The following is a 12,992-nucleotide window of genomic DNA, read 5'->3' as shown; positions in this document are numbered from 1 at the left end:
TTTGTTAAAACGCCTTACTGTTCATGGTCATTTTTTTTCGTCTCAAAACACCTTACTATACGTGGTCGCTTTTTTTCGGCTAAAAACGCCATACTATACATGGTCGGTTTTTTTCGAGTTAAAATGCCTTACTAAAAATGGTCGGGTTTTTTTCGGCTAAAAACGCCTTACAATTTATGGTCCTTTTTTTCGGCTAAAAACGCCTGACTATACATGGTCCGGGGTTTTTTCGGCTAAAAACGCCTTACTACATATGGTCGTTTTTTTCGGCTAAAAACGCCTTACTATACATGGTCGTTTTTTTTCAGCTAAAAACACCTTACTATTCATGGTCCTTTTTTTCGGCTAAAAACGCCTTACTATACATGGTCGTTTTTTTCGGGTTAAAATGCCTTACGATACATGGTCGTTTTTTTCGGCTAAAAACGCCTTACTACACATGGTCGGGTTTTTTTCAAGTTAAAATGCCTGACTAAACATGGTCGTTTTTTTTCGGCTAAAAACGCCTTACTATACATGGTCGGTTTTTTTCGGCTAAAAACGCCTTACTATTCATGGTCCTTTTTTTCGGCTAAAAACGCCTTACTATTTATGGTCCTTTTTTTCGGCTGAAAACGTCTGACTATACATGGTCGGGGGTTTTTTCGTCTAAAAACGCCTTACTACATATGGTCGGTTTTTTTCATCTAAAAACCCCTTACTATATACATGGTCGTTTTTTCGGCTAAAAACGCCTTACTATACATGATCGTTTTTTTTCGTCTAAAAACGGCTTACGAGACATGGGCTTTTTTTTCGGCTAAAAACACCTGACTATGCGTGGTCGTTTTTTTCGGCTAAAAACACCTTACTATACGTGGTCATTTTTTTGGGCTAAAAACGCCTTACTCTACATGGTCGTTTTTTTCAGCTAAAAACACCTTACTATACATGGTCGTTTTTTTCGGCTCAAAACACCTCTCTTTACACGGTCGTTTTTTTCGTCGAAAAACACCTTACTATACATGGTCGTTTTTTTCGGCTAAAAATGCCTTACTATACATGGTCGTTTTTTTCCGCTAAAAACGCCTTCCTATACATGGTGTTCTTTTTTCGAGTTAAAATACCTTACTATACATGGTCATTTTTTTCAGCTAAAAACGCCTTACTATACAGGGTCATTTTTTCCGGCTAAAAACACCTTACTATACGTGGTCGTTTTTTTTCGTCGAAAAACGCCTTACTATACTGTACATGGTCGGGTTTTTTTCGTCTCAAAACACCTTTCTTTACATGGTCATTTTTTTCGTCGAAAAACGCCTTACTATACATGGTAGTTTTTTTGGCTAAAAACACCTTACTCTTCATGGTCGTTTTTTTGGGCTAAAAACGCCTTACTACACATGGTCGTTTTTTTTTCGGTGAAAACGCCTTACTAGATACATGGTAGTTTTTTTCGGCTAAAAACGCCTTTCTATACGTGGTCGTTTTTTTCTGCTCAAAACACCTTACTATACATGGTCGTTTTTTTTCGGCTAAAAACGCCTTACTTATACAGTACATGGTCTTTTTTTTGGTCGAAAAACGCCCTACTATACATTGCCGTTTTTTTCGTCTAAAAATGCCTTACTACACATGGTGGGTTTTTTCGTCTAAAAACGCCTTACTATACATGGTCGTTTTTTTTCGTCTAAAAACGCCTTACTTATACATGGTCTTTTTTGGGTCAAAAAACGGCCTACTATACATGGTCGTTTTTTTCGTATAAAAATGCCTTACTATACATGGTCGTTTTTTTGGGTTAAAACTCCTTACTAAACATGGTCGCTTTTTTCGGCTAAAAACGCCTTACTATACATGGTCGTTTTTTTCGGCTAAAAACACCTTTCTGTACATGGTTGGTTTTTTCGGCTAAAAACGCCTTACTGTCCATCACTGGTGTCAAACTCATTTCACATGGTGGGCCACATACGGCCTTGGTAGATGTCAAGTGGGCCGGATCATTAAAATGATAACCCACTTTGCTATAAACAACCAAAACAATATGTCTTTCCTTTGTTTTGGTATAAAGAAGCACAAGAACATTTGGAAAATGTTGAAATTTAATGAACGTATCTTTTACAAAACATTTCATGAAGCACCTTACATTTCTTTCAACAAATGTGCAATTTACTTTTATCATTCACATATATGCATTGCAACTGATCCCATTGATTGTACAAACTTTAACAATTGGTATTGAAAAATATAGTCATGCACTTTATGATTAAACAAGATTTACAAAGAAAGGAAGTTTTAAACCCTTTACACGTGCATATAAAATCTAAATGTAATCCCTGCCTACACCTTACAAACTAAGGAGAGTGCTATTAAATGTGTAAATGTGAGAGTGCTATTGATATCGTCTGCTGACATGGGTCTGTCTCGGTGACTGAGGCTGCTGTTGTCTTCTTCTCTGGTCAAAACAGTGCCCCTAGCGGATACTCAACGAATAGCACCTTATTAAAATTATTCTCTTTTATGCATTTTTTTTTCATTTTTAAATTATCCTGCGGGCCTGATTTAACCTCGCGCACGTGTGTGTGTGTGTGTGTGTGTGTGTGAGTGTGTGAGTGTGTGTGTGTGAGTGTGTGATGAATGGAATTCCGCATCGGTGTGCAATTGTAAAACAAGGCTGTGTGTTGAAAAAATTAATCTGAAACTGCATTTAAGGGTGGCTCAATACTGGCTGGCCATATACGGCCGGAGTTGTAAATTGATTTCTGGCCCAAATACTTCACTCCACAACTGGCCCTCATCTGGGTTGCCAGAGTCAAGCCAGTGCCTCCTTTGCCACTCTTGGGCCGTGTTCGGCCCACATGCATTATGCCAGTGCCGACTCAAGGCTAGCTGTGCCAGCTTCATACCGAATCCGGGCCAGGTGCCTTTGCTGACTGGGTAGCCAATCGCAAGTCACGCATCCATTGAAAGTTTAGTCTTCAAAGAAAAAGAGGCAGCGTCTATTTGTTTAATGTTGATTTGATCTTAATAATAACAGTTGGGGGTTTTATGCTTTACTTTTTTTGCTACCTGTCCGGGACCCACTTGCGGGTGCCAGCCCACCAGGTGAGAGTCACCGCTTTCCACCTCAGGAAACAGTTAATCAATTGAATCTGGGGTCTCGCCATCAAGGTTCTGGTTTGTCACGTGAACTTAGACTTCTTCTCATGCGCGCTTGCCTAAATAACTCATTTCATTTGATTCCAGCATGCTTTAGGAATGGCTTGCGATTGCAGAGATGGGAAAACTGGCAAGGTAGCGAGAGGTTGCCCTCTGCTGGACGTTGTAGAAACTACACTGCTGTGGCATTCGAAAAAAATGAATACAGTACATATCTCAGAGGTGGGCAAACCTTTGAGCGTACATAAACGAGATCTTGAAAAAAGGTGGTGAAGACGAAGAGGTAAAATTCTTTATTTCGAAAAGTCATTCACATTTTTTCGTAATCAATGAAAACCTCTTCAATAAATTCATTTAAACTTGGCACAAATTATGGCAAGAAGGGGAACAGCGTTATCATGACTGACGAAGTCATTTCCATATATTTTAGACTATAAGTCACTTTTTTTTTCATGGTTTGGCTGCTGGTCCTGCCTACGACTCCTACTCAGGTGCCACTTGTATCGTGTATATTCAAATTAGAGCTTGTCCTCGCGCCCAAAATCCCCATTCGTTCATCGTGGATGCGTTCGGAAATGCGTTCGGACTCTGATATATCTTTTCAGGATGCACTTTTTTTGACTGGTGCAACTTATAGTTCAAACAATATGGTCATGAATAAGGTACTGAAAAAAGAGAAGCAGTTGGTGACACTGTTTGTGTAAAATGCCATTTCACCCATCACTGAACATGATCATGACCGTGATTGCTTTTTAGAGGTATTGGTGCAGCCATAGTGCTACGTTGATAAAACACTGGGCCTGTGTGTCCACTCTGGACAGGGAGTGTCCATCGTCTGCAAACCACAGTAACCTGCAAAGACAAATACAACAATGATTGCCACTGGAGATCAAAGCATAAATAACTTCATAAATAACTAAGATCCTGACTTCTTTTGTGAAATTAGGAGTTTGTCTTTTTTTTTTTTAATCTTTACTCATTTCCATACAATAGACCATTTTCCATGAAATTATAACAGCTTTCTTTTCAGAGTGGCCCTTCCAGTCCTTTGATACAAAAAAAGCCTTGAAAGAACATTCAATAATGGCTGACATGGTGTGCGGTGTGGGAACATGTGATGCATTCATTGTTGTACCTGACAGGCGCCGCCCGACTTTTGAGCACTTTATAGAGCTCCAGACCTTGATAAGGGGACACTCGTCTGTCTCTGCCTCCCAGCATCAAAAGCACCGGAGCCTTGATCTACATCAAATCACCACACATTCTGTCGTTTTTAACTTGTCGTCGGTCATCTGGCCCACTATAGCTCGTTGTTTAGCAACAAAATAAACACACAAGGGGTCAGGGTTAGAGTTATACTGTAGCCCACATGGCATTTGCGTTGAGGTGTTGCGGTGACTCCACGTTTAACCAGGCAACAAATTGTTTCTCTATATTACATATTTGTGTATCTCACCTGTGCAGCATGCATGATAGGCGACTTCTCCAACATGGCAGCCAATGCTTCTGCAGTAGGTGTCTGGTTGTAGGAGTACTGTAAGCCCACACAGGTGTAACGCCTGAGGGCGATCGGAGAGCGGGGGAACGGTGAAACAGTTCAAGTGATGAAAGTTGGGGAGCCAAAGTAAGCAGCCAGTCTCACCAGTCTACGATGTCGCTGGTGCCCAGCAAAGTGGCAGCGTTGATGACAGGGTTCCTGGCTGCACACACCCTGTAGAACTCTGGGTACTGAGCCACCAGGTGACAAGACAGGAAGCCGCCGTGGGAACCCCCGATTACAGCCAAGCGACCGGCGTCGAGAGTCGTGTGGCTGTGCAACGCAGCGAGCACGGCCCTCTGGGAAAAAGACGGCAAGTAGATACGGTAGGTAGATACGGTAGGTAGGGAGATAGGTGCTTACCTGGACATCTTGAACATCTTGGCTTCCAATGTGACCAATGAGGGAGAGAATGCTGTCCTGGCCAAAGCCTGTCGAGCCGCGGTAGTTTACTGTGAATAAAGAAGATGTCATTAAAGAATCTTTCTTACAAACAAGAGCAGTCAGAGAACACACAATAGCAAGGCTTCAAATATTTATCAGCTCATATAATAAAATAGAGTGAACAACTACCAGGCAGGCTCTGCATATCAGATAACAGGTCAAAATTGATGCCACATGATGTTTTGTTTTGTTCTTTTAACTCATTCACTCCCAAAGACGTTTTTAAACGTCTTTTCAGACTTGGTCCAGAATTGGCTGATACTGAATGAGTTAATGACGTTTGAAGATTTCAATAGTATTTGATGAAGCATCCTGGGAAGAATCCATTAGATTAAATAATTCTCATGAACACAAAAACTGAGTTAATCTTTTCAAAAATATATATATACAGTCTAAAAATGTTCCTATGATCGACGTGATGTGTCCCACCCATGAGCACCGCAAAGCCAAGAGAGACAAGACCAGCAGTGGTGGTGTTCCACTCTGCGGCAAGCTGGGAGTGTGGCCCACCTGTGGGAGACATTGTGCCTTAAACCACCAGAAGTAGTTTTTGGGGCAGCCTTTCAAGCAAAATCAATAACAAGAAAATAAAGTCTTAGTGAAGTTCAATGAATCGCTATGAGACCTACCATGGATGAAGACCACAAGCGGTGTCTGGGCTCCGGGGAGAGGGACACATGGTTGAACAAGGACTGCTCCAAACTTTAATCCAGCTAAAGACACATGATTGGGACAAGCACTAAACTTTAAGCAGCGCCCCCTTAAAAAATAATAATAATAATTAATTAAAGTTGCTGCTTTTGCGTGTGTTTGTCGTTCTCACGATAATTTTGGTTGTCCTCTTCTGGTAGAGGTTCAACTTCCAGAACAGTCCACAGGAAGTCAAAAGTCTGGATGGGCTCCTGAAGTTTGTGCCAGGTCACAGCTTCACCTACTGACGGGAGGAAACCCACCAGCTACACAAACACATGCAAAACAGAGCATTGTTAGAGTCATAAAGTCACACAGATTTGAGAAAGCAACTTCATTGGACCTCGTGATGTGGCACGTGTAACGTATATGGACATGCGAGTGTGTGCGCATGTCCTAACCATGGTTGGGGGGGTGTTAGGGCTGGAACAACACACGACCATCAGGTCTTTCTGGATGGTCAGTAGCTTCCAGCTGCCATATATAGCATCAGACAGGCCTAAAATGAGCGCAACGGGGGGAAAAAAGAATTGTGAGACGAGATGCCACGTAAACACGTAGTGTAAACTCAGCCTTGGCGAAAGTCTTTTACCACGAGAGAGGGAGAAGACTTTCTTTGACCCTCTGTCCACCACGAAGAGATCCTGAAAGACGGGTTGAACGATGATGTCAAGAAGACGTAGACAGTCAGGACACTAAATCTTAAACTCAAGCAGTTCCATTGGGTAGAGAGAAGTTGTACCTTTAAGTAATGTTCTATGTTCTATTTGTATGTGTTACTGTTTGTTTGTGTTTAAGTAATAGTTGTTTTATAGTTTAAAATGACAGCAATAATAACGCTAATATCTGTTAGCCCATCCGTGGTCTTATCAATTGCTTGCTAGCATTAAGCTAGTGCACTTGTCTTAATGATAACTGTTCAAAAGTACAATTATGGGGCGCACTTATATGATGTTTGAACAAACAGCTTGAGGCAAGAACACTGCCTCTCATTTGGAAAACTGTTAGCGATCTTTCAAACTAAACTGCATGTCCGGGGAGGGTCGAACAGAGAGAAAACTAAAACCAAGTGGAAAGAGCACCGCAGCAAAACAAAAACACACCATCGAAAATAGGCACAGAGACTGGATGCCGATGCGACCGCTTTCATATGCGCAGAATTGATTTTTAAAAAAAGGTCCAGTTAACTATTCAACATGGACATCGTTGAAAAACTCACGGGGAGTAAACTGAGTTTTGATGACTTGACCAGAAGCTAAGAATAGACAATGCGACGCTCCTGAGGAAAATCCGAAAATAAGCAAGAGTTAAAGACAAAAAAAAAAAAAAAGACTCATCTCCCAGTCCAAACATAAACATAATGTTTCACCTTGCGATTCTGACAGGCGCTACTGAACACAACTCTCTGACCATCTGCAGACCAACAGCTGAAGGGCAGGGCTTCATACACACCAGCAAAGCCATCTGGAGCAAATGCACATTTTCCAAAGGTATTTGATACACTATCATGTAAATATGAGACAGTGACTAATTGATGTGATTGCCGAGAAATCTCATAGGGCCAAAATGCGAAAGAATTCAATTCATCAAGGGCACTGAATATACAATCATATATGACAACATATTATAAAATGGACAGACAACAACAACAAAAAAGCCACATACCACTCTGAGGCCTATGGACAACATCCAACAGTGTGGACGTTGTCCTACTCTTTAGGTCCAACTGTGGAAGATCAAGTACCTGGTAACTACTTGAACGGACATACAGTATGACACACACACACACACATGCGCGCGCACACACATTTACAAAAGAAATGTGCAGTACGTGATGAAAGTACCTGCTGCAAACTGAGGCACTGACTGTGCGGCCCAAAAACCTGGCCCTGTAGGTAGACCAGCGTAGACCCATCTGGACTCAGCCTGGGACAGGACACTGAAAGGTTTTCCCCCGTCAAGCGTTCTGTTTTGGAAGATGTGCATTTTTGAGAATCGGAGGGTTATACTATGTACAGTATTTTATAAAAATCAGACTCCTCATACAAGTCCAAATTTGGTAATATCAAAAGGTTCATTCAGTTTGAAATGTCTCATTTGCCGGAATCCTTGCATCTTCCAACACCATCACTTTTCAGTGGAACCCCCCCCCCCCAAAAAAAAAAAACATTTGTTGAGCCATTAACACTGTATTGTCAATGAGAGCAAGTCATTTTCAACATTTTGAAAGATTATGACCTCGACCAAATTTGGAAAGAGCAGTGTTCCGTCGATATTTGTTTCGCAATACATGAACTCAATGGTGACTTAAGTGACTCACCACAATGACCATCCATGTGGAGCTGGAACAAAGCTGACCTGCAAGGGTTCAAAACTTCAACTGATGCACATATCTTCGGTTTATTGGTCATTTTAAAGGTAAACACAACTTAACATGTAACATCTCACTAACCTGCGATTGGAGCAAAATCTGAGTCCCAATCTGAAGGGTTCATGGTACCAACCAATAAAAAACACCGACTGGCTTCCTGGAGCCCAGCGTGCCTAGAGGAGATAAAGACAGACACACATATAATCACAACACACACAAAAAGCAAGTACAGGCAGGCCATGATTGCTGGAGAGAGAACTCTGTGTTCACCTGTCCTGGTGAGATGTCGGCGGGGATTCCCGACAACACATCCAATGATCCGCTGCGGAGGCTAACCACACAAATGACTGGAGTACACTTGTTGGTTAGAGCCTCGCCCCAGTCCTCACAGTATACATTCCTGTCCTATTTGTACACATGCAAGATGGGATTAAATAGTTCATCTTTTTACATCTGTGTGTGTGTGTGTGTCAGAGACCTTCCCCCATGAAGACTCCTCATCTGTGTTTTTCATCTTCTCAGCTATGTAGAGAAGCTTGTTCTCACACTCTGACCATGACAGTCCGCCAAACTGAGCTAGGACAGACAACAAAAACAACACATTTGATGCTTCATTGCCACGATAGTCTAATAAGCCGCCGGACTAACTTCAAACTGGTTTTCTTTCAACACAAATTCCCCTTTGAGCTGACTTAAATTTGGAATAATTCATGAATTAATCTTTTGCCATTCCAAAGGGTTTATTTACTGTCTAGAAATTATTTCAAGAAATATCCATCCATTTTCTTTACTTCTCATCAGCATGTGCACTAGAGTGATTGTGTGGAAAGACAAGTCACAAATACAGTAAAAATCAAGGGAAGAGGGAATCATACTTGAGTTGACAGAATGGATGCTATGTTCTATATACAGTACATGTCTATTATTATACCATAAACTGCTATGAGATACTGCAGATAGAGAGCTAACTAGCTACAGTAGTTAGCATCTGTCTCACCATCGTCGTACACGCCGCCATGTTTGTTGAGGGCAGTCAGGTTGAGGCATTTCCTAAGGCCATGATGGTCCCAAATCTACAAAATTGCAAACAGTGTTAAAGGACTCCTGGTTCGATGAACAAAATGTTCTAAGATGACCATGTGACCTGCTCACCTCCAGCAGCTGGTGACCACCCGTGTCTCGGACCACAGCCCTCAAACCACCAATGGATGATAGAGCACTAAGCAACCTACAAGGAAACAGATCCACATCCGTCATTCAAGTCAGGGATGGCAATGGCTAGTGATGAAAAAAGCAGAAAGGGGCGTGGCCTGGACGGGGCGACCAATCACAACAAGTCAGACATCATACACGTTCAATCGCAGGGCTGTTTACAATCGGAAGATGGAAAGACTGATAGGGAGAGCTCGTGAAAACTCGACGATAAGGTACCTGACCCCCCCTAAAATTTTCTCAACGGATTTAGACAATTCACAAAAATGATCAATTTAAGAAATAAAACGGCGGATTTCCGCGTATCCGCAGAAAATTGCCGCCCCTGTCAAGTGGAAAGGTTTTTCACCCTTTTTTCCTCCAGTCATACGTGAGCGAAATTTTTTTTAACATTGATGTAAAAAGGTGAGGTGAGTCTCCACATTAAGACTACATGGCACACTAAGTGCTGTTTTTAACATTTACTGCCGACTTCTTACATTTACTATGCAATATAACAAATACAGTAGTGTGTGTGTGTGTGTGTGTGTGTGTGTGTGTGTGTGTGTGTGTGTGTGTGTGTGTGTGTGTGTGTGTGTGTGTGTGTGTGTGTGTGTGTGTGTGTGTACTGACTCTCCAGACAGGGGTACACATGGTCCTGGCGGCAGGACTGTCTTGATGTTCTGCTTGTTTCCAGGGGCTGAGATCAGAGTCCATTGTTGCGTGTAACAAAGTCTGGATGCTCTCACCGCATCAGTCTGACTCCACCCTGAAAATGGATGTCAGACCATTAGTGCGCCAGTTTGACCAGAAGTGAAGAGTGAACAAAATGTTGCTTCATCTACCCTCCTGGGAAAACTTTCTGTAAAATAAAAACACAAGTAAACTCCATGATGAAAAGTCATCGTTTGTCATACCATCCATAGCCATGGTTTCGTGAAATAAAATGCACATACACATTGTCATGAGCTTACCAAACACATTCATAATACAAGCATGAACACGTCTAAATAAAAGAGCAAAGTAGACTACAGGTATAAGATAACATACAAAAGCAAGAGAATGGATCATAAAATGGCAGTATCTAGTAAATTAAGCTCAACAAAACATTGCTTTTCACCTAGACTTGATCCTGCGTATATTATGAGTGTGTTCAGCAAGTGTCTGAATGTGCATTTTATTATATAAAACACTGACTGTGGATGGTCAGATAAATTACTTCTCGGTTTCGGGGAGTGGGTATTATTACTAGGACGTGAATGTACATGTGCGCAATGTACATGTGTGCGTCAATACTGGTGCCCATGCTTGAGTGTATTACCCTGGCCACCGATATTTTGGAGACTTTGCCCCTGACTCACAAATTACTCTTGAAAAACAACCACTGCAGTGATTGAAAAAGCCGTAAAAAGAGTGAAAGCAAATCTGTAACACGAACCGTGTTGTTGCAAAGCACAGCCCTCTCCGTTTGCAGACAGCATTATGAGCATTCGTTCTTGTTCCTCGTTCAAGTCAAGTGCAACTTTATTGTCAAAGGCGTTGCGACCTATTTCACAAATTTTCGCCCCTGCCCATTCGAGTTCATTGCATGCCGTCCGTAACCTCAGACTGTCAGTCCGTCGGAAAAATCGGTACCGTACCGTCATACCCTGGTGAGGACGCCCAGGTAATGAGGTGGCAATATAGAGTGAATGTACCTGCATTCACCGTGATGAAACGAATGCCTTCTTCATGCTGTTGTTCGCGCACTTCAGCACAAACCGGCGTGGGGAGAGAACTGACTTCTCCGTACACCCTCGTAACTTGTCTGGCCTCCATGGACTCCAGGTGGGACTACAAACGTCACACGAAACAACAGAACTTGAACAATGTTTCACGTTTGCACACATCGGGCGGCCGCAGACAGAAATAGTCGACAGGCTCGGTACAACTATGTTGACTTATAGGAATTAAAGGGCAAAAATCCATTCGCATTATCCAATGGCGTTTCTATCGACACTTGATTCCAGCGGCTCCATGTTTACTTGACGAGCGGACTGTACCATCCTCGTCCATTCTGAGGGGTGTCAGAACGAAGAGATGCACCACGGGGTGCGAGAAGAGAAATTATTGACTAACTGTAAATTATTCGACTGTTCATTAGATTCGATTCAATGTAAATGATAAACAGATCAACATTACCGGCGTGAATAGAATCAAGATTGGTTATCACTAATTGATTGCAACAAAAATGATAATATACAAAAAAAAAGTCATTGATACAGTCAATCACGACATTATACTTGAAACTGGAGCGACACGGTTTAAGCAGAAGTGTATGAGGGATGAGGGATTTTTTTGACGAGCAGAAGACAGTTTGTGATGCTCTGTAATTTATACTCAACATTTTTGGACATTCCTTGTGGGTCAGTGTTAGGCCCCAAATTATCCATCCATCAATCCATCCATGATCTGATCTTATCCTCATGAGGGTGGTGGGCGTGCTGGAGCCTATCTCATCTGTCTTCGAGCACGAGGAGGGGCACACCCTAAACTGGTTGCCATCCAACACAGACAAAAATATATTCTGTATATACAGTATCAATAAAGATATGAAACGTGTTAACACAGATTTTATCTCATCGCTGATGGTGTAGTGGTTCACTCTCCTGACTTGTGTGTGGGCAGCGTTGAGCATTCTCAATCAGTGATGGTGTGCATCTGGGTGTGAATTGTCTCTATATATCACCGACTGTGTCTTCAATTAGGTCTGATATAGTCCACATACTGTCGTGTTAATGCTTGATTCATATCATTTTGTAAGACAACTTTGACTGTATTTTAATTAGTGCCGAATATTTTACATATCATGTCAATGCCTGATTCATACAAATTAATATATTTTGCTCGAACAATCTACTTAACACTTCCTTGAACAGTGTATAGTCACAATTTTAAAAAATCAATTTCTTAACGTTGAATCTCAATTTTAAACGTGTGTATGTGATTGTGTGTAGGTCTAGGGGAGTGCGATGTATTTATATACTTTTTTTATATTTCACGATACACTTGGGGGTGGGGCTCCTGCAAAATCTCGTTGTAACAAGTGTGCAATGACAATAAAGCATTCATTCATTCATATGTCTGACCGGCAACCAACTCAGAGTGCAGTTGGTATACTGTATACTCCAGACCCTACAGCAACCCTGTTCAGGATAAGCAGGTTGCTACAGAGACAGGCTAGAAGAGGATGCCATTACAAATCTTTTTTTTTTCTGCCCTGTCCTAATTAGAGAGCAGCAAGTTATGCAAAGTGTTATTTTACATCAAAAAAAAAATTGGTTCACCGTAAAATGTATTGCTTTATAGGTTCATCCTTGAAATTTTCCCCAAAAGCCCAATATCATTTTTTATTAGTTTGTGAGTTATGTCGCTTTAAACATTAACACACTACATACGCATTAATAAAGGATTAACTTATTGGGAAAAAAAAATCTGTACTACCACGAACCGGTGTTGAGTGGAAAAAAGTTGGCAACCACTCCTGTACCATACGAGACTGTAGATACGATTAGATGAATAGGTAGAATTTTGATTCATCTCCTGCCAAGAATGGGATGCTTTGAAAAAGCAGTCAACTGC

The 12,992-nt window shown here is 41.6% G+C and overlaps 1 protein-coding gene across 3 annotated transcripts; it reads right to left on the bottom strand.

The window, feature by feature from the left end:
- Positions 1 to 3,416: 3,416 nt before the first annotated feature.
- On the bottom strand, positions 3,417 to 11,414 carry apeh2 (acylaminoacyl-peptide hydrolase 2). Of its 3 annotated transcripts, none has more exons than XM_086105800.1 (21): positions 11,069 to 11,414; positions 10,005 to 10,140; positions 9,333 to 9,408; positions 9,178 to 9,253; positions 8,659 to 8,756; positions 8,451 to 8,585; positions 8,262 to 8,353; positions 8,130 to 8,167; positions 7,654 to 7,775; positions 7,475 to 7,535; positions 7,179 to 7,273; positions 6,402 to 6,453; positions 6,211 to 6,308; positions 5,943 to 6,075; positions 5,749 to 5,832; positions 5,549 to 5,629; positions 5,039 to 5,127; positions 4,781 to 4,974; positions 4,595 to 4,697; positions 4,274 to 4,380; positions 3,417 to 3,990 (listed from the first exon to the last, which is right to left on the bottom strand). In XM_086105800.1, the coding sequence occupies exons 1-21, from the start codon at positions 11,187 to 11,189 to the stop codon at positions 3,891 to 3,893; spliced, it is 2,091 nt and encodes a 696-aa protein (XP_085961926.1). In that variant the 5' UTR covers positions 11,190 to 11,414; the 3' UTR covers positions 3,417 to 3,890. The 3 variants fall into 3 exon arrangements, 2 of the variants coding, with proteins under 2 accessions (XP_085961926.1, XP_085961917.1); XM_086105791.1 differs by lacking the exon at positions 11,069 to 11,414 and adding an exon at positions 10,810 to 10,962; XR_015100267.1 differs by lacking the exon at positions 11,069 to 11,414 and adding an exon at positions 10,810 to 10,963 and having other exon boundaries at positions 3,940 to 3,990; positions 4,274 to 4,438.
- Positions 11,415 to 12,992: the final 1,578 nt, after the last annotated feature.

The sequence above is a fragment of the Hippocampus guttulatus genome, chromosome 1 (assembly GCF_054856545.1).
Source record: "Hippocampus guttulatus isolate MCC_2025c chromosome 1, RoL_Hgut_1.0, whole genome shotgun sequence".
Classification (NCBI taxonomy): domain Eukaryota; kingdom Metazoa; phylum Chordata; class Actinopteri; order Syngnathiformes; family Syngnathidae; genus Hippocampus; species Hippocampus guttulatus.
The sequence above is the reverse complement of the archived record's forward strand: the minus strand, read 5'-3'. Positions and strand labels throughout refer to the sequence as shown.